The sequence below is a fragment of the Kogia breviceps genome, chromosome 3 (assembly GCF_026419965.1).
Source record: "Kogia breviceps isolate mKogBre1 chromosome 3, mKogBre1 haplotype 1, whole genome shotgun sequence".
NCBI lineage: Eukaryota > Metazoa > Chordata > Mammalia > Artiodactyla > Physeteridae > Kogia > Kogia breviceps.
The window spans coordinates 86,227,014-86,248,190 of NC_081312.1; the positions used below are offsets into that span (position 1 = coordinate 86,227,014).

A 21,177-nucleotide genomic window follows, 5' to 3' on the forward strand; every position below is an offset into this window, starting at 1 on the left:
CAGAGCCACTTGTGGTCTCATCTAAGAGCCCTGAGGCCAACTGTTTGGGTATGACGTGCCAGGACTTGATGGCCAACCTGGCTCAGTATCCAATTCCAACTTCTGACTCAGATGCCTAATGTGGCACGCCTGAATAATCTGTACTCAGGTGCACTTTTTGTAGAAGATTTGGTCCCAGTGTATATCTTGGGGGTGGGGAGAGACAAGGGATAGCTAGGTCAAGTGGGCAAGAAGAGACAGGGATTTTCTCAACTGAGGACTCTGCTGAGTGGCATTTTCCACCCAGACAGTTTCACTGAACGCTGACATCAGAACATTCTAGAAGAGATGCCAAATCCAGTTCAGTAATATTCTGATATCCTAGGAAAGTAAAAATCATGTTCTCAAAAATGCCTAGAACATTCTCCTAGAATTCAGTATCTCACATTCACCCTTGCAAGCTTTTTTCAATATTGTTTTCCATTAATTTGGTGGCTAATAGTTTGATAGTCTGGATAACTGCCAATTCAATCATGTATCTGCCATTCTTTGCTAAGTCTCAGTGTTCAATTTACTCAAATATTCCCCTTTCATTTCCTGACAACACCAGAACTTAATGGCAACACAGGAACATCCCTGGCCAGGTCCTTCTCTCTCGAGCATGCAGTCTGGCTGCACTGCTAGCCTCTCTCTTGCTCTCATACTCATGATCTTTCTTCATGTCTATTTTTGGTTTTCCTGGCTCAGGCTTCTTCGGGCCACTGAAACACAACCCTCACTTTCTTTCTCTCCCTCTGGCATGTATGCTGCTGGTAGGAGCCCCCTAAGTAAAAACTGCTACAGAAATCCTTACTCCTTCCTCAGGAAAAACTGGATGGCTTCTGGATCACAGCTCAGTTTTTAACGTGAACACAAGCTGGACAACCTTCTGATGGGCTTTAAACTTTGAAGTGATGTGGACATTTTTCTCTCCAATGACAGAATTACTACAACTTCCTCTTTGCAGTTGCTTCCTTTCCTTAAAGGTGGCTGAATCTTGTTGTCTTTAAAAACCTGTTCCTTCCAAAGTTGCCTATCATGCTGACCGTCATTAGTGCGTCTGTGGCCCCACGGACAGGGGCTGAGCCCAGGTCTCCGGGGCCAATCCCCCAGGCAGCCCAGGGCAAGGGCACCGAGGCTGGCGGCGGAAACCCAAGTGGCATCTACTCAGCCATCATCAGCCGCAATTTTCCCATTATCGGGGTGAAAGAGAAGACATTTGAGCAGCTTCACAAGAAATGTCTAGAAAAGAAGGTTCTTTATGTGGATCCTGAGTTCCCGCCGGATGAGACCTCTCTCTTTTATAGCCAGAAGTTCCCCATCCAGTTCATCTGGAAGAGACCTCCGGTGAGTAGCCGAGTGGTTGCAGCTTGGGTTTTTTTCCCTCAGAGAAGTCCTCCTACTCTGCACCTCCCCACAGCACAGCTCTGTGGTGCATGGGGCACTGGGCGAAGGATCCTGGCAGTAGCCCTGCAGGGCTGTGTCCTCAGGTGAGGCAGGGCTGATTCTCACTCTCTGCTCTCTCTCTCTCTCTCTCTGAAAAAAATCTTGCTTTTTATGAAAGCAATTGGAAGTCAGTTTAATTCACCCTTTAAAAGTAAGTATTCCTTTCCCAGAACAAATTCCAAACTGGAGTTTCCAAACAAATTCCAAAATTCCGACCTGGAGAGTAGTCCCTGGAACAGATCTACCCTCCTGTTCAAGTATCTTGCATCTTTAAAAGATTCCTTCACTTTCTCACTGAAGGGCTAAAATCATGATGTTCTTTTAAGTTTGCCAGTAGCCATGTCTTTCTGAAATGGAAAGAGCCCTGGAAAGAGGAGAGTGGCAGCAAAGACTACTTTTTCATGCACAAAATGTTAGGATTAGAAGGAGAATCCCTAGCACTCATTTGAGTCCATCTACCTCACCTCACAAGTGAGGAAATAAAGGCACACCAGAGTGAAGTACATCCAGGGCACGCATGACAGCCTGGATTAAAACCCTGTTTCTTTTAGTGACTCTTCCAGCCTCTGGCTTCCATTGACAGTGGTCTACCAGGAAGAAAGTCACATTCCCCCGGCTCCCTTCTCTGATCACACCTTCAGCATGACTCTTGTCCTTAATTCAAGAAATCTTTTCTTTTCTTTTTTTTTTTTTTTTTGCGGTACACGGGCCTCTCACTGTTGTGGCCTCTCCCGTTGCGGAGCACAGGCTCTGGACGCACAGGCCCAGTGGCCATGGCTCACGGGCCCAGCCGCTCCGCAGCATGTGGGATCTTCCCGGACCGGGGCATGAACCCGTGTCCCCTGCATCGGCAGGCGGACTCCCAACCACTGCACCACCAGGGAAGCCCAAGAAATCTTTATTGAACATCTTCTACAGCCAGAAACCAGGCAAGCAACTGAGGAGACAGTGTAAATAAGGAAAACAAAAATTCCTGCTCTCCTGGAGCCTAGAGTCCTGAAGGCAAGACAGGCTTTGAACAAGAGTGATGAGTTTCAGGAGACAATGTTCAGGGTGCTTCAGAAGGCAGGGAGAGCTAACCCAGGCCACGGAGAGAGAGAAGCCCTCCTGAGGAAACCATTTCATTTGAGGCCCAGTGCTATTCATGAGCTTCATTGGGTTACACTGAGGCCCAGTGCTATTCATGAGCCATGTGCTTCTTTTGTTTTGTTTTGGCCACACTGCAGCTTGTGGGATCTTAGTTCCCTGACCAGGGATTGGACCCGGACCCTTGGCAGTGAAAGAGCAGAGTCCTAACCACTGGACCGCCAGGGATGTCCCAAGCCATGTGTTTCCTTTTAATCTGAGATGAAATATCCAGGTTAAATATCCAACAACCCTGTCCTCACCCTGTGTGTTCCACAAGGGCCCCTTTCCTTGCCTGCTGGCTCTATGCTCAGGCCCGTGACTGTCCTGAGGGCCCTCAGTTTGGAAGGGAGGACTGGAAAGAACTTCATTCTCCAACCCAGTCACTGCCCTACTGCGAGGGAACTGGGACACGTCGCATCCCTGATGAAATATCTTCAATGACAGTGTTCTCCTCTCCCCCCATGTTTTCAGATAAGTCCAAACTCCTTACCTGGGCTATAGGCCCTTCTCCAGCCAGCCCCGGCCTCCCTGTCCATCTCTCCATCACCTTCTCTCCTGGTCCCCTACACATTCAGCTGCTCTGTTGTTCTAAGTCTTCTCATACACGGCCTTTAGAGCAATCAAGATACTACTCAAAGCGATGTGTTTGAGTATTTCGTGCCTGATCTAAATGAATCGGTCCAACCGAACATGAGGATATGCGTATGAACCATCCCCTGGTGGGCAGGAAACTGCCTGTCCTTTTGGGCCATTCCAGTCATCCCCATCAAATACAGAATGTGTGTTTGATTGTAAAATGTGAGTGCATCATTCGAGTGTGAAGGTGACCACATAAAGGGGGAATCACAATGGGTCGGGGAACTTGGCTGCTCACTCAGTTATCGGCTATGACAACCTCTGGAATAAGGCGGTGAGCAAATGCTCCCATTTTCCCCATCTGCCTTTGTCTTGTGCATTCCAGGTTATTTCTCCATACTCTCCTGCAATCACTCTTAAAATCAGGGGCAACCTAGATCCCTTTTGCTTTTGCAGGGATGGAACACGAGGGGCCAGCTGCAAGGCCTTGTGCATCTGGTACCCTCCTTCCCTTGGGAATGCAGGACCCCCAGATCGCTCCACAGAGACCCAGAAGCCCACGAGGGAATTCTCCCTTGGGAGGCAGCATCTCCCTTCTCGGTGCCTCTGCCTTTCCAGGCCAGGGCCCCTCCATAGGCAAGTTGACTCACATCCTCTTGTGGTGCAGAGCACAAGGATTCTGTGCAAGGATTCTTTCTGCATAGAAGATTCTGTGCGGTGCTAACCCTCTGAGTCAGCTCAGCTCACTAAGGCCGCCAACAACAGAGACTGGCACGTGTTCCTGAGCCTCCCCTGTCTCTGGCTCTAGGCAGAGTCACCTTTCAGGAAATTCCACCTCAGTCCAGCTCCACCCTAACCTGGACCCCAGAGAAGCAGGAGTCCACCTCTTTGGGAACCAGGTTAAGTCAGACTTCAGGTTAAACTGCACTTGATGGATACAGCCTCAGTGTCTCTTGGCTCTGCCAGGAGAGGTTATAACCTATTGGGGCCTCCCATTCACAGCTGAGTTGAGGTCAAAACTGCATCACTGATGGACAGCCACCCCCAATTTATCCCATCAGCTCTTTCCTTAGGAAATCTGTTTTCCCTTCCTCCTCTGCCCTCTAAGCTCCTGGGGCTGATAGCTGGGATTCTGCATTTTCCCTGAGCCACTTTGTGCTCAGCTTTGTTTCCACTGGCTCTGGGGGGTTGGGGGAATTTACCATCTTTCCTTTATCTCCAGATCCAGTGCTTTATAATTTGCTGGCAGTGGCTGGGCCTCCAGCCATAGGCTGCCTAACTGCCTCTTCCCCTCGGGTCCTGTCCCCATCGCTCCATCTTTTCAGAGCCTGACCCTCTGCCAGTTCGGAGCTGGGTCCCAACTTCACCCACATTTCTCTGGTGTATGCTTTCCGTCTTACCTGTTATTACTATTACAACCCCATATCCAATTGTGCTTTGCCCCGTTGGTCCAGCCTGGCTCCCAGGTTAGACCCTGCTCTCCTGCGCTCTCTGGGTCAGCTAGATCCTCCTGCCAACACCTAGACCTGAGGAAAGCTCTTTCCCAGACAGACAGCAGCCCCTTTATATTCTGAACAGATGACTTTATTTCCTGTAGTTTCCATATCTGGAAATCTCCTGATGTACACTCTTTTTAAGGCTAGAGTTTAGGTAAGTTTCCCAAGTTGTAAATTTATCACGAATCATCTTTCAACAAGTCTAGAAGATTTTGATGCTGGTACTAAGATCTTATCAGAGGGTATCCATGAAAGGTCACGACCACCGCCCAGCTAAATGCAACTGGAGGAGGCTTTCTAATGTAAGATGCATCACAATTTCAGTGATGTTAAAATATGAGGGGGGGGGGAAGTACCTTGAGAATAGACAAATAAGACCCCTTTCCCCCTTAACTCACAGTCCTGCCATCCCCTTCCTACTCCTCTTCCCAAACCATTTCTTTCTCCTCTGCTGCCTAGCAGCCTGAATCCAACCCCACCAGCTGGGCTTTGCTGCTGCTCTCTGTCTGACCTGGTGTCCTGCCCCTTCCCAAGTCCCCACCATCCAGGCAGAACTAACCTCTCCCTTGTCCCAAGCTGTTACACCAGACAAAAATTAAAAAATAAAATAAGTCACTACATTCTTCAGGTTAGTTCTTGTTACCCCTACAAAATTATCTTTGATATTTTATACATATTTATCCAGACGTGTTTATATGTGAATCCTTAGCATGGCTGAATCGTCAGCTTTTCTCTTCAAGAGGAAAACACATAAGGAAAAAGTAGGAAGATTCTGGTAGTTATAGGAAGGGGGCTGGACATGGTTGTTTTCTAGGGGAAAAAAAGGGAAAAAAATGCTGATTTACTTACAAGAGGAAGGAGTGCTAGAACAGAAACCAAAGGGGGATGGGGGAAGCAACAGGGCAGAAGGCCACACAGGTGGAGGTCATCCCTCCCCTTGACCTGACCCTCAAAGACCTCTTTACCAATGAACTTGTGAAACGTTGGATGCAAGTATATAACTTTTCTCCGTAAAGGGCGGAAGCTAGTGTCTTTATTTACACAGGCCGAACTGGGCCAGCACACCGGGAAGTCAGAATATGGAAAGCACAGGAGTGGGGAAAGAGAGAAGCATAAAGAAGCAAGCTGCCCAGAACCCGCTGAACTGTGGTGGGAGGGAGGAGGGTCTGACCTCTCAGAGGCTATGATGTGGGGATTCAGGATCTCCAAGGAACCGTGAGCCCTCAGCTAACATCTGGGAAGCATATTGCTTAAGTGAAGCTGACACTTGCTTTACCATTTTCATCCAAACTTCAGGTTTAAATAATCACCATCAGAACTTTTAGGAGTGTATTATACCCCCCAAGAGCACCAGGAATAGATAGTATATATTATAAAGCAGTATCAAAGCTGCTATAAACAACTCCTTATAAATCATAGGCTTGAAAAATGTTTGGGAACTACTACTTTTTGCCACTCCAGGTAGATGGACTTCTTTCCTGATGTTAAGGTTTTGAAGGGAAAACGATGCCCCCATCTCCTTTATTAACCTATAGTTAGTACCTTTCTCAGTCTGAAAGTTCACCCTTATTTCTAGCCAGAACTCTTCCGGCCACAATATTAGCACATTATATCCGGCCCTGATCCAGCAGACAGTGAAATTGAGTCAGCTGATTTCCTCTATATAGTAATTCTCCTTATTCGTGAATAATGCCATCCTTCCTTCAGTTGCTTCAGATCAAATAGTCATAAAACTTCTCAACTCTACCCTATAGGTGTGATTTTTCCAACCCTGGAGTTGTCAATGCTATGATCCACATACAGTCGATTCTCAGGACTTGTGGATTCTGTATTTGTGAATTCACCTACTCACTGAAATTTATTTATAACCCCAAAATCAATATCCATGGTGCCTCTTCAGTCATTTGCTGACATGTGTAGGGCAGTGAAAAACTTGAGTCTCCTTCCATGCACGTTCCCAATTGAAGTCAGACAAGGTGACCCTCTGCCTTTTAGTTTCAGCTCTCAGACTATAACCAAGTATCGTTTTCATAGTCTGGTGCCACGTTTCTTCTCTGTTTAAAATGTCCATGATGAAGACTTCCCTGGTGGCGCAGTGGTTAAGAATCTGCCTGCCAATGCAGGGGACACGGGTTCAAGCCCTGGTCCGGGAAGACCCCACATGCCGCGGAGCAACTAAGCCCATACGCCACAACTACTGAGCCTGTGCTCTAGAGCCCTTGGACCACAACTACTGAGGCCGCGTGCCACACTACTGAAGCCCGCATGCCTAGAGCCCGTGCTCCACAACAAGAGAAGCCACCGCAATGAGAAGCCCGCACACAGCAACAAAGAGTAGCCCCCGCTTGCCGCTACTAGAGAAAGCCCACGCACAGCAGCAAAGACCCAACACAGCCAAAAATAAAATTTTAAAAAGAAAAAAAAAGAGTAAACATGTTAAAAAAAAATGAAGCAAACAGGCTGAGGGCAAATAAATAAATAAATAAAATGTCCCCAACGTGTAGTGCTGAAGTGCTATTTAGTGTTCCTAAGTGCAAGAAGGCTGTGACGTGCCTTGGGGAGAAAATACATGTGTTAGATAAGCTTCATTCAGACATGAGCTATGGTGCTGTGAGTTCAATGTTAATGAATTAATAATATATATTAAATAAGGTGTCTTTAAACAGAAACACACATAAAATAAGGTTGTGTATTGATGGTAGACACCCAGGAATCTAATGCTGTATTTCCTCCAGGTGCAATGACTCAATATTCACTAATTGAGTGAATATTGTCACAGTGACTTTATAGAATGTAACTACCATGTATAATGAGAATCAACACTCTTCCTATGTTCTCTCTATTCATAGGTATCACAGCTTGAGATAATACCCTATGAACAGTGTGATCAGTAGGAGACACTGCAACACATTTTAATCCATTAGTCATTATTCTTTTTGATGTTCAAATTGTCCCATCTTCAGACAATGGGAGCCTCCTACAAGTTGCCTGTATCATTTGACATGACCCCATTCATCTTCAATAGCTTCCTTGTTTTCTGGCCACAACAAAAAGTCTCAGGCTCATCTTGTATATTTCTTGCTCTAGATCTGGAATGAATCATTTCTTCAGGGAGGCCGGTTCCTTTTAGTCTGAACTAGAGTTAAAGAAAAGGAGTGAAATGTAGAAGACAGCTGCCTACTGACTTCCTGGGCCCCAGTGCTTGGCCTTTACATCAGCACTCTGAAGTTGAAAGTTTTCTGACGATCTGTGGGGACACCAGAGGTCTGTTGCTCTCACGACCTCTTCCACATGCCCATCACCTCCATAATTAACACCCCACCTGGGTAACTTCCCCGCAGGGGGTCACTTGACCTGAGTTACTCAGTTCCGAAAAGAAGAAATCCTAGTTTGGCACAAAATAAATTTATTCCATTCCAGTGTGAGATGAGAAGGAGGGAGCAGAGCTACAGAAACACCAAGGCTGTGTGCAGTGAGCCCTCTGTTTCTGGGCCTAGAGCCCAGTAGCTGTGCAGCTGCTTCTCTCAGGGATATTATCTTTCCAGTAAAACCAGCTGGGAGGTCTGCTTGTAATCTGTTTTAGTGTCATCATCTGTCAGACAGTTTAGAAAGAAGTGGGGATCCCTGGGCTAGCCGCTAAGAAGAAGAATTGGGGGCATGGTGCAGAGTGGTTAAGACAAATGAATTTAGAACCAAACAGACCTGGGCTGAACCTTGGCTCTGCCCCTAGCAAGTCACATAAACTTTCCAAGTTTTGAATTTCTCTTCTATAATGCACATAGTGATATTCTCATCATATGGCTGTATCTGAGTATTCATAAAATCCTAGTAGGTGCTCAAGGTAAGGTAGCAATATTAGGATAGGCAGCTGAGGACAGGAGCATAACACGGTGACCAAGTGCACAGGCTTTCAAATCAAAGAAACTGGATTCAAATCCAGGCTCCACCTCTTACAAACGTGACCTCAGGCAAGTTACGGACCATTTCTGAGTCTCAGTTTCCTCCCATGTGAAAACAAAATGAAAATTCCTACTTTCATAGAGTTGTTGTAAGGATTAATTGAGATACCGTACATGACTTGCTTAGCACGATCGTCAATAGCAGTGACAGTAAATGAAAGGCAAAATGAGGTACCCAGTTGAGAGCCAGCCCCCTCTCTACTCAGCAGAGAGTCATCACAGTGCCGCCGTGGAGTGGGGGTGGGGAAGCATAAGTTTTGGCAAAAGTGTGACAATTCTATAAATATCGATAACTTTTAGGACTGCCTCCCATTATATCCCGCAAGACAGCAGGTCCTCCTGAAAATCGTGATGGAGACAGGACTCTAGACATCATGGGAGGAACAAGCTGAAATAACTAACTCAGCAGTAGAGCGCTGAGAATGGGAGGGACAGAGACAGAAATAGCCAAGAAAGGTATGAGAAGATGCATTTCATTGATTATGAATAAAGAAGAGCATATTTTCATAATTCATGTAGTTCTTGATTATTTATCTTGCTGTCCACAAAATAGTTGTTAATGTCTTCCGCTCATTTTTCTATTGAGTCGTTTGGTTTTGTCAACTTGAATTATAAGCATTCTTTATGTATCCTGGATACTAATCATTTATTGTTTAGATGTGCTTTTTTTCCCATTTTTTGGCCACACCACACAGCATGTGGGATCTTATTTCCCCGACCAGGGATCAAACCCGCACCCCCTGCATTGGAAGCTAAGAGTCTTAACCACCGGACTGCCAGGGAAGTCCAAACTTTTCCCTCTTTTAAGGGTATTTTTTTACTTAAAAAATTCTAAATTAAAAGCTCTTAATTAGAAGTTCTAAATTAATTCTTAATTTACTTTTTCCTTTATAATTAGTGCTTTTTGTGTTCTGTTAAGAATGTTTTTCCTAAACCAAAGTAATTCCTTTTTATTATCATTTAGAAACTATTTTTCTGCCTTCATATTTGGGTCTATAATACATCTAGAAATGATTTTTGCATATAAGATAGGGATCACATTTTGTTGTTTTTCCATATGGATATTCAAAGTTTCCAGCACAATTTATTAAAAAGACAATTCCTTTTACAATGCCACTTTTAAAATAAATCAAATATCTATCAATGCGTGGTTTTGTTTCTGCGCTCTCTGTTGTGTTCCATTGTGTATATGTATCTTTGTGCTAACACACCTTGTGCCAATAAGTCATTTTTTTTTCCTCTTGGCCGAGCCACATGGCTTGCAGGATCTTAGTTCCCCGGCCAGGGATTGAACCCGGGCCACAGCAGTGAAAGTGCCGAGTCCGAGTAACCACTGGACTGCCAGGGAGCTCCCACTAAACTCTTAGTAATTCTAATAATTTGATTATCGATCCCAAGTTATTTGTCTACAGAGTCTATGTTTCTGTATAAATAGTTAGGTCAAGTACAAATAATAATGGGGCTGCCCAGTGCATTATGCACAACTGTATTCAGCAGCCTAATTCGTGTTTTATTGCACTGGCGAAACCCTCTAGCATAATGTTAATAACTAAGGAGATAGCAGGCATCTTCCTCAGGTTTCCCGTTTTAAAGGGAGTATTATTAATGTTTCACTGCTGAATAGATTTTCTACACATTGATTTGTAGAAACAACTTATCATTAAGAAAGTTCCCCTCTATTCCTGCTTTGCTAAGAGTTTCTTTTAAAATCATAAATGGTTGTTGAACTTTAATACTTTTTCTGCATTTATTGAGAAAATTGTGATTTTCCTCCTTTAAACAGTTAATATACAAAATTACATTAATAGAGTTTTCCAGTATTGACCCCTTGCATTCTTAGAATAAAACAAACTTATAATGTATTATCGTTTTTACATGTCACTAAATTTTGGCTTACAAATCCTTTATTTCAGTTTTTGCATATATGATCATTAGTGAGATAGGCTTATTATTTCCCTTTCTGGTGCTGTCCCATTTTGGGATCAAAGTTATATTAACCTCCTAAAATGAGTGGGGAATGTTCTTTCTTCTATTCTGTGAAAGAGACTGTGTAAGATGGTAGCTATATGTTTCCTAAATATTTGGTAGAATTTTCCCAGTGTTTTCTTTAAGGGAAGATTTTATCTATTAATGAAAAATATAGCCTCTTCAATAATAATGGGATCATTTGAAATTGTTTTTCTTCTTGAGTCAATGGTAATATTTATTCTTCTAGGAATTTTTAGTAACTATTTTATCTCTTTAAAAACCTTTTTTTTTTTGCTCTAAAGTCAATCATATTGGATATTAATGTAGGTACAGCAACTTTGGGGGCAAGTTTTTGCTTGATATATATTTTTTTCATTCTTTTACTTTCAACATTTCTATGTCCTGATGTGGTGCATGGGCTCAGTAGTTGCGTGGGGGGGCTTAGTTGTCCTGCAGCATGTGGGATCTTAGTTCCCCAACCAGGGATCAAACCCACGTCCCCTGAATTGGAAGGTGGATTCTTAACCACTGCACCATCAGGGAAGTCCAAAACCTTTGTCTTTTAACTGGAGATTTTAGTCTATTTACATTGATTATGAGCTTTGATGTACTTTGGGTTTATTTCTATCTATCTTCCTAACCATAACCTTTCTGTTTGTATTTCTTTTGAAATGTTCCTATTTTCCTCTTTATGTCCTTTTAATTGATTAAAAGTACATTCTCTCATTTTTTTTTCTTTCTACTAGTTTGGAAGTTATGGATTATTTCTGTCTTTTCAGTGGTTGCCTTAAATTGTTAGCATACATATTATCTTGATGAAGCTTGAAATATCAATACCATTATTTTTCTCATAAATAATATGAGGACCATAGAGCACTTTAAGTACTCCTCTTCTAACTAATATGCCATGGTTGTTCAGAATCTTATCTCTATCTTGATTTTTCAACCTTAAAATTAGAAAATATTGTAATTTTTCAATATTTGCTTAAATTTACACACATTTGCCAATTTCTTTGTTTACCGATCCTTCCTGAGTCTTAGATTTCTCTTTCTAGAATAATTTTACTTTTTCCTAAAGTACATTGTTTAGAAGTTCCTTTAGTGGGGGACTATTTGTAGTAAGCGTTTCAATTTTTTTGTGTGTGAAATTTGCTGTCATTCTTAAAATACTTTTCCTGAGTATTCAGCCCTAGGTTGATTCTCAGTACTGTCCTCTGGATTATGTTGTTGTTGAAATCAGCAATCATTCTATTTGGTATCACTTAATAGGCCATCTGCCTTTTCTCTCTGACTGCTTTCAAAATCCTCTCTGTCTATGGTATTCTGCATTGCTGTGTCTAAACATGTATTTCTTTATATCTTTTCTGCTTAGGATTCATTGGGATCTTGAATCTGAGGATTGGAGTCATTAATCCATTGTAGAAAATCTCTTAGAATATTATTTCTCCCCATATTTTCTATTATCTTCTTCTAGAACTCCAATGAAATATATGCTGATCTTATCTTGCTCAGTCACATATATATCTTAACCTCTTTTTAAAAAAAATTTCCCATCTTTGATTCTCTGTGTGGTATTCTACGTGATTTCTTCTGAAGTAGCTTCCAATTCACTAATTCTCACTTTAACACCACCTAATCCAATTATTGAATTATTAAATTTCAGTGTGAACATTAATTGGATACTGGTTCAAAAAATAAAAGCATCTATAAAAGACATTTGGGGAACAACTGAAAAAATTATCAGGGATTTGGATCTTGGATAATATTAGAGAGCAGTAGTTAATTTTCTTAGTGATAATGGCATTACAGTCAGTAGGAGAGTGTTCTTGTCTTTAGGAGATGCCTGGTGTATCCTAAGTATATTCCTAAGTATTTAGGTGTAAACTGTCATTGTACGAACAACACTCTTTCAAATGGTTCAGCAAAAAAATAAAATCTATACATACATACATAGATAGGTAAAACGAAGATGGCAAAATGTTAACAATTGTTGAATGTAGATGTAAACTATATGGGTGTCCATTTTTTTTTTTTTTGGCTGTATGCGGGCCTCTCACTGTTGTGGCCTCTCCCGTTGCAGAGCACAGGCTCCGGACGCGCAGGCTCAGCGGCCATGGCTCATGGGCCCAGCTGCTCGGCAGCATGTGGGATCTTCCCGGACCGGGACACGAACCCGCGTCCCCTGCATCGGCAGGCGAGCTCTCAACCACTGCGCCACCAGGGAAGCCCGGGTGTACATTCTTTAAACTTTTTTGCAAGTTTGAAATTTTTCCATAATAAAAAGCTAAACAACTGTGATAGCTAAAATCTAACATTTCAATAACAGGGTTAAAATATAAAATCAAGGAAAAGGAAAGGGCTTCCATGGTGGCACAGTGGTTGAGAGTCCGCCTGCCGATGTAGGGGACACGAGTTCGTGCCCCGGTCCGGGAAGATCCCACATGCCACCGAGCGGCTGGGCCCATGAGCCATGGCCGCTGAGCCTGTGCGTCCGGAGCCTGTGCTCCGCAATGGGAGAGGCCACAACAGTGAGAGGCCCGCGTACGGCAAAAAAAAAAAAAAAAAAAAAGGAAAAAAAGAAAGAGAGAAAGGAAGAAAGGGAGAAAAAATAATTTAAAGGGAGAGAAATGTAAAAGAAATAATATAAGAATATCCCAGAACTGGGGACAAAATTCTCTACATTGAAAGGAGTCACTGAGGGCTCAGCACAAAGAATTTAAAAAATAAATAAACTCATACCAAGACACACAAATGTGGCTTTTGGAATTGGGGTGGGGGATTGTTGGGGAGAGGGAGAAGGGAGAAAACCCTAAAAGCTTTCAGAGGGAAAAGATAGGTCACATACAAAGGAATGTTCATCAAAATTGCATCATACTTCTCAACACCAGATGCCAGGAGCAATGAGACAATGCCTTAAAACTTCTGAAGGAAACTGATTTTCAACCTAAAACACCTAGACAAATTCTCAATCAAGTGCAAAGATAGAAAAGAGATAGATGGGCAAGGACTCAAGTGACTTACCTCCCACTCATCCATTCTTACGAAACTGCAAGTTGTGTGCCAATAAAATCGAGGAGTGAACCAAAGAAGGGTTAAGATCCAGGAAACAGATTTCCACCCAGGAGAAGGGCGGTCAGTCCCAGGGCACTGCTCCAGACCTGGAAGATTGCTGGTCTGGTTTGTAGGGGAGAAGGGCTGCAAAGGAAGGCCCTAGGTTGGGGAGCAATGGAACCTCTAGGTTATCTATGCATTTAAGTATTTGTAAAAACTACTGCTGAGGAAAAGCATTGACGGATACATAAAAAAATCAGAGAATTATAAAGAATAAGAGAAAAGAAACATTTATACAAAAAGGAAATGTAACACAGCATACATACTACTTAGTTAAGAAGTGAACGATATTTAACTAATTATATTAAAGGAAATAATGAATTTTAATTTCTCTAAAATTTATGACATAAGTATTTTGGGAAGATGATGGGCAGAGCATAATGTGAGAAACCTAAATCTCATTCCCACAAATAGGAATTCTGTTGATACTTTCTAAAAATAATAAATTAAAAAGTAATAAGATAAGCATATTATTTAGAAATATAGAGGTAAATACCAGAAGAAAGAGCTAAAAGAATTAAAACTGGCTGTCTCTGAGGAGAGAAATTTGCAGGGCAAGAGACTGCTATTCCTCTAGGTAACTTTTGTTTGACTTTTAAAACTTTGTTCATGTATAAACTGAATAAAAATAAAATTATTTCTTAAAAAAACTGACCTCAAAAATTACATTGAGCTATTATAGTGTCCTGTAAAGCCAATGTCATGGTTTCAAACACTAGAATGTTTGAAATAGAACATAGAATCCCTGATGTGCTTATTTAAATTGCAGAGTCCCAGACCCCTACCAAGAGGATCTGAATCCTTAGGTCTGGGGTAAGCCCTGGGAATCTGCATTTTAAACTTGCATCCCAGGTGATTCTGATGCAGGTAGTCCAAAGACCACACTTTGAGAAGCACGGAGTAGACAAAAACTGACCAGAGTGAACAAGTGGACAGGGAGGCGGCATCCTCCTAGTGGGAAGGCTGCCAGAACGGAGTTTCCACCCATGCCAGCTCCCTGCCCTTACTCTCGAGTTGCCCATTTGTGCATGGTGAAATTTTGAAAAAGCTGAGCTTTCTTGTGAATATTCTGACACACATTTATCCTCCTTCCCCATCTACCACTTTCTCTGCCTCAAAGGTCCTGAACTCACAACTGTGGATGTCTGTTCACTGCCACTGGGACCCACTCTAACAGGGACTCTCATGTGAGGTCAAGCTACCTACCCTCTGGGTCTCTCTCACAGATTAGAGTCCCTAAATGGCCAGTCAAGGTCTTTGGGGGGATGGGGCAGGGACATCAGGAGAATGAAGGCTTCATTAACCTCAGACAATGGCCCGGAACAGAATCCTCCTATGCATTCAGGAGCCTGTATAGGATTAGTGTATACAGCATGTTTCGAAGGCCCCATGCTATATCCCATTGGCCGCCAGTGTTAAAGGCATGAATGCCTTTTGCTGAGGCAGGGTAAGCCTCTCTGTAACTATATTTTCTCTTTTTAAAGAAAGAATCCCAACAAGGCTGATGGAAGTAGCCTGAAGGTCTGCAGGTCTTGTGGCCTGTCCTGGGGCTGTCCCCGGCTCTCTCACCCCCCTTGCCAGCTCCCTGTCTGACTGGCATGGTGTCGCCCCTTGACCGTGGGCTCAGGGGCCTCCAGCCAAAGCTGCTGACTCTGACCACGGCCTTTCTCTGGGCTGTGTTCATTTGCATTGCGCTGCTGAGAGTGGAGGAGCTATATAGGCTCCGGCCCATTCACGGGAGGATTAGGCCTTGGACTGAGGGCACAGCAGGAGAGAGGCCACAGTGAAGGCCCAGCTCCACTCCCTGAGAGGTCACCATGCCCTACCTGCTGCCAGGATTCTTCTGTGACCGTGTGATCCGGGAGAGGGACAGGAGAAACGGAGAAGGCACCGCCACACGGCCCCTCAAGTATGAGGGGCAGGATTTTGTTGTTCTCAGACAACGGTGCCTGGCTCAGAAGTGCCTCTTTGAAGACCGTGTGTTCCCAGCAAGTGTTCAGTCCCTGGGCTCCCATGAGCTGAGCCAGAAAACCAAGATGAAGGCCATCACGTGGAAAAGGCCAAAGGTAGGGATAGGAGGGACGGGGCTTCAGGAGACAGCTCTTGGGGATAGGAGGTCAAGTGGTGCAGAGCCTGAGGCCACAGATCCCGGATCTGAGCAAGTGGCTTATCAACATTCTCCTACCCATTTGCCCCCAAAATACTTTCCTGCTTCCTCCTGAAACTGGAGCTGTTATTTTCTATTCCTGAACTAGAGATTATTTAATACTTTATAGATCCCTGAGACTGTAAATATTTTTAAGAGAGCTAACGCACTGACTTAAATTCGTAGTAAAACAGTAAGGAATAATTGATTATCATGTTTCTTCTCGAGAGCAGGTATTCTGGGGGTGGGAAAGTGGAGTGGTGAAGAGGACTAGGGCTCACAATTTCAAGGAGAGTTCCCTGGAAGTTGGTGAACAGTTATGACATAGGAGGCTGCAGGAGGCTAGAGATTTGCCTTCTTAACTTCTTGTCTAAGTCTGGTTCATTAGTGATGTGTCACTTCTGTGTAAACAAAAAGGTCCATGCTGACCTGCCACACTCCCTACAGGGAGAAGCAGTTTGCTCAAGGATACTTTACTGCCTGGCAATTGAGGAGTCCATTTGTTTCAACTGTATTCAGCTACTCTCTGCTTCTCAAAGTGTGGTCTTTGGACTACCTGCATCAGAATCACCTTGGGATGCCAGTTTAAAATGCAGATTCCCAGGACTCATCCCAGACATAACTGTATTTCTATATTAACTATCTGTACTTATAATAAGCAAAACATGAGTTCATACTAACTTATACCAAAGTATTTCTATTTGTGTGTGTATGTGTTATTGTAAATGAAGTTTGTTTTTATCAAATTCCATTTGTTCATTGCTGGTATACAGGAAAGCGACTGACTTGTATATACTAACCTTCTATCCTGCAACTGTGCTTGCTTATTAGTTCCAGAAAGGTTTTTTTTTCTTTTTGTCATTTGTTTGGGATTTTCTACATAGACAATTATGTCATCTGTGAATAAAGAGCTTATTTCTTCCTTTCCAATCTTTATAAATTGTATTTCCTTTTCTTGTTTTATTTCATTAGCTAGGACTTTCAGTATGATGTCGAATAAGAGTGGTAAGAGGAGACATTTTGACTTGTTTCTGACCTTAAGGGGAAAGCATCTAATTTCTTAACATAAATATGAAGATAATTGCAGTTAGTTTAAAACTTTTAAAAAGTAAATTTTCTTTACCAACTTGAGTTGGTTCCTAGGAGTTTTTATTATGAATAAAAACTCTCTATTCCTAGCAGTTTTTATCATGAATGGGTATTGAATTTTATTAAATGCTTTTTCTGCATCAACTGATATGATCATGTGATTTTTCTTCTTAGCCTGTTGTGATGGATGTCATTGATTGATTTTCAAATGTTGAACCAGTCTTGCATACCTGGAATAAATCCCAGGTAAATGATATACTTGTAGTGTATAATTTTTATACATTGTTGTTTTTGAGTTACTAATTTTTTTTTTGAGGATTTGGTTTCTATTTTCATAAGAGATACTGGTCTGTAGTTTTCCTTGGCAATGTCTTTTTCTGGTTCGGGTATTAGGGTAATACTGGCCTCAAAGAATGAGTTAGGAAATGATCCCTCTGCTTTGATTTTTCTGGAAGATATTGTAGAGAATTTGTATCATTTCTTCCTTGAATGTTTCATAGAATTCACCAGTAAATCATCTGGATCTGGTGCTTTTTTTTTGGAGGGTTATTAATCACTGAATAAATTTCTTCAATAGGTATAGCCATATTCAGATGGTCTGTTTGTGTGAGTTTTGTGTCTTATGAAATTAGTCCATTTTATCTAAAGTTATCAAATCTGTGGGCTAAGAGGTATCTGCAGTATTCCTTTATAATCCTTTTAATGTCCCTGGGATCAGTAGTGGTGATCTCTCCATTTCTGGTGTTGGTAATTGGTGTCTTCTCTCTTTTTTCCTTGGTGAGCATGGCTACAGGTTTATTAATTTTATTGACCTTTTCAAGGAACCAGTTTTCAGCTTTATTGATTCTCTCTGTTGTTTTGCTATTTTTAATTTCATTGATTCTGCTCTAATCTTTTATTATTTCTTTTTTTCTTTGAGCTTAAATTTTTTTTCTTTCTCTGGTGTCCTGAGATAGAATATTGGTATTGATATCAGATCTTTCTTCTTTTCTAATATATGCATTTAATGTTATAGATTTCCCTCTAAGCACTGGTTTCACTGCATTCCACAAATTTTGATGATATATTTTCAGTTTCATTTAGTTCAAAACAATTTTTAACTTCTCTTGAAACTTCTTTGACTTGTGTTTTATATAGAAGTGTGTTGTTTAATTTCCAAACAATTTGGGATTTTCCAGTTATCTTATTGTTATTGCCTTCTAGTTTCATTCCACTGTAGTCTGAAAACATACTTTGTATGTTTTCTATTCTTTTAAATTTGTCGAGGTGTGTTTTATAGCCCAGAATGTGGTCTATCTTAGTGACTCTTCCATGTGATATTGAGAGCAGAATGCGTATTCTGCTATTGTTGGGTGGAGTAGTCTATAAATGTTAATTAGATCAAGTTGATTGCTAGTGCCATTCAGGTCAACTATATCCTTATTGATTTTCTACCTGCTGAATAACAATTACTGAACAAAGGGTGCTAAAGTCTCCAACTATAATACTAGATTTGTCTATTTTTCCTTTCAGATGTATCACTTTTTGCCTCATGTCTTTTGACACTCTGTTGTTAGGTGCATCCACATTTAGGATTGTATGTTTTCTTGGACAAAGGACTCCTTTATCATTATGTAATGCATCTCTTTATCTCTGATAATTTTCCTTGTAATGAAGTCTGCTTTGTCTGAAATTTATACAGCTATTCCAGCTTTCTTATTTATTTATTTATTTATTTTTGGCTGAGTTGGGTCTTTTGTTGCTGCGCGTGGGCTTTCTCTAGTTGCGGCAAGCGGGGGTTACTCTTCGTTGCGGTGCGCAGGCTTCTCATCGCGGTGGCTTCTCTTGTTGCGGAGCACAAGCTCTAGGCACGTGGGCTTCAGTAGTTGTGGCACATGGGCTCAGTACTTGTGGCTCACGGGCTCTAGAGCAGAGGCTCAGTAGTTGTGGCGCATGGGCTTAGTTGCTCTGCGGCATGTGGGATCTTCCCACAGCAGCTCTCGAACCCATGTCCCCTGCATTGGCAGGGCGGATTCTTAACAACTGCGCCACCAGGGAAGCCCTCCAGCTTTCTTTTGATGAGCATTAGCATGGTATATCCTTCTCTAGCTATCCAAGTCTTTATATTTAAAGTGATTTTCTTATAGATAACATATCATTGGGTCTTTTAAAAAATATATTCTCACAATCTCTATCTTTTAATTGATGTATTTAGGCCATTCACATTTAAGTGATTATAATATAGTTGGATTAATACCTACTATGTTTATAATTGTTTTCTATTTGTTGCAATTTTTCTTTGTTTCTCTCCTCTCCCCTTTCCTGCATTCTCTATTTTAATTGTGTATTCTATATGATTCCATTTATCTCTTAAGTATATCAATTATACTTTTTAAAAAATGTTAATGGTTATGCTAAAGTTTCCAATATACACTTACAACTAATCTGATTTCACCTTCAAATAACATATACCACTGTATGTGTAGTCTAGTACCTTATAATAGAAAACTCCCAATTCCTCCCTTCCTTCCCTCATGACATTACTGTCATGCATTTCACTTATCCATATGCTATAATTACTCAACATGTTGTTGTGATGATTACTTTAAATAAAGTTATCTTTAGATTAAAAATAAGAAAAATAAAAGTTTTATTTTACCTTCATTTATTCCTTCCCTGATGCTCTTCCTTTCTTTATGTAGGTCCAGGTTTCTGACCTATATAATTTTCCTTCTCCTTGAAGAGCTTATTTTAACATTTCTTGCAAGCCAAGTCTGATAGAAATGAATTCCCTGTGGGTTATTATTTTAAACATTTACTTTATTTATTTTATTTATTTGGTTGTGCCGGGTCTTAGTTGTGGCAGGTGGGCTCCTTTAGTTGCAGCCTGTGTGCTCCTTAGTTGCAGCCAGCAGGCTCCTTAGTTGCAACTCGCTGGCTCCTTAGTTGCAGCATGCGCACTCCATTGCGGCATGCATGTGGGATCTAGTTCCCTGACCAGGGATCAAACCAGGGCCCCGTGCATTGGGAGCATGGAGTCTTCACCACTGCGCCACCAGGGAAGTCCCTTCCCTGTGGTTTTATTTGTCTGAGAAAGCCTTTAGTCTCCTACAGTTTTGAAAGATAAATTCTCTGCATATAGAATGCTAGGTTGGTGGGTTTTTCTTTCATCAATTTAAACATTTCATCAATTTAAATATTTTTTGCTTGCATGGTTTCTGAAGAGAAGTCTACTATAATTCTTGTCTTTTTTTCTCTAGAGCAAAGGTATTTTTCTCCCTCTTGGTTTCTTTGAAGATCTTTTCTTTATCTTTGGTTATCTGCAGTTTGAATATGATATACCTAAGTGTAGTTATGTTTTATTTTGCTGGCATTTATGCAACTTGATGTTCTTTGTGCTTCTTGGATCTGTGATTTGGTATCTGTCATTAATTTTGGAAAGTTCTTGGACATTATTACTTCAAATATTTCTTCTGCTCTGTTCTTTCTTTCCCTCCAGTATTCCAATTATGCATATGCTGCACCTTTTGAATTGTCCCACAGTTCTTGGATGTTCTGCTCTGTTTTGTTGTTGTTGTTTTTGTTATATTTTTCTCTTTGCATTTCACTTTAGGAAATTCCTATTGTCTCATCTTCAATCTCACTGATTTTTGTTTCTTGTCCATGTCTAATCTACTGATGAGCCCATCAAATATATGCTATACTGTCTTTTATTTCTATCATTTCCTTTTGATTCTTTCTTAGAGTTTCCATCTCTCTGCTTATATTGCCCATCTTTTCTTTTTTTTTTTTTTTTTTTTTTTTTTGCCGTACGCAGGCCTCTCACTGTTGTGGCCTCTCCCTTTGAGGAGCACAGGCTCCAGACGCGCAGGCTCAGTGGCCATGGCTCACGGGCCCAGCTGCTCCGCAGCATGTGGGATCTTCCTGGACTGGGGCACGAACCCATGTCCCCTGCATCGGCAGGCGGATTCTCAACCACTGCGCCACCAGGGAAGCCCTGCCCATCTTTTCTTAAATGTTATATACTTCTTCCATTAGACTTTTTGACATACTAATCATAGTTATTTTAAATTCCCTGCCTGATAATTCCAACATCTATGTCATATCAGAATCTAGTTCTGATGCTTGCTCTTCAGATTGCTTTTGCCTGTCTTTTGGCATCTCTTGTAATTTTTTACTGAAAGCCAGACATATTGCTTTGGAATAAGAACTGAGATACATTAGCTTTCGGCATAAGGATTTATGTTAAACTGGCTAGAAG

General features: G+C 41.7%; 1 protein-coding gene across 1 annotated transcript in view; it reads left to right on the top strand.

Moving 5' to 3' along the window:
- Positions 1-759: 759 nt before the first annotated feature.
- The window catches only part of CAPN3 (calpain 3), a 48,873-nt gene continuing 28,455 nt past the window's right edge, over positions 760-21,177 (top strand). The window contains exon 1 of the mRNA XM_059058036.2: positions 760-1,365. Coding sequence (XP_058914019.1) covers positions 1,057-1,365 — 309 coding nt within the window. The 5' untranslated portion in view covers positions 760-1,056. The remainder of the gene's footprint in view (positions 1,366-21,177) is intronic.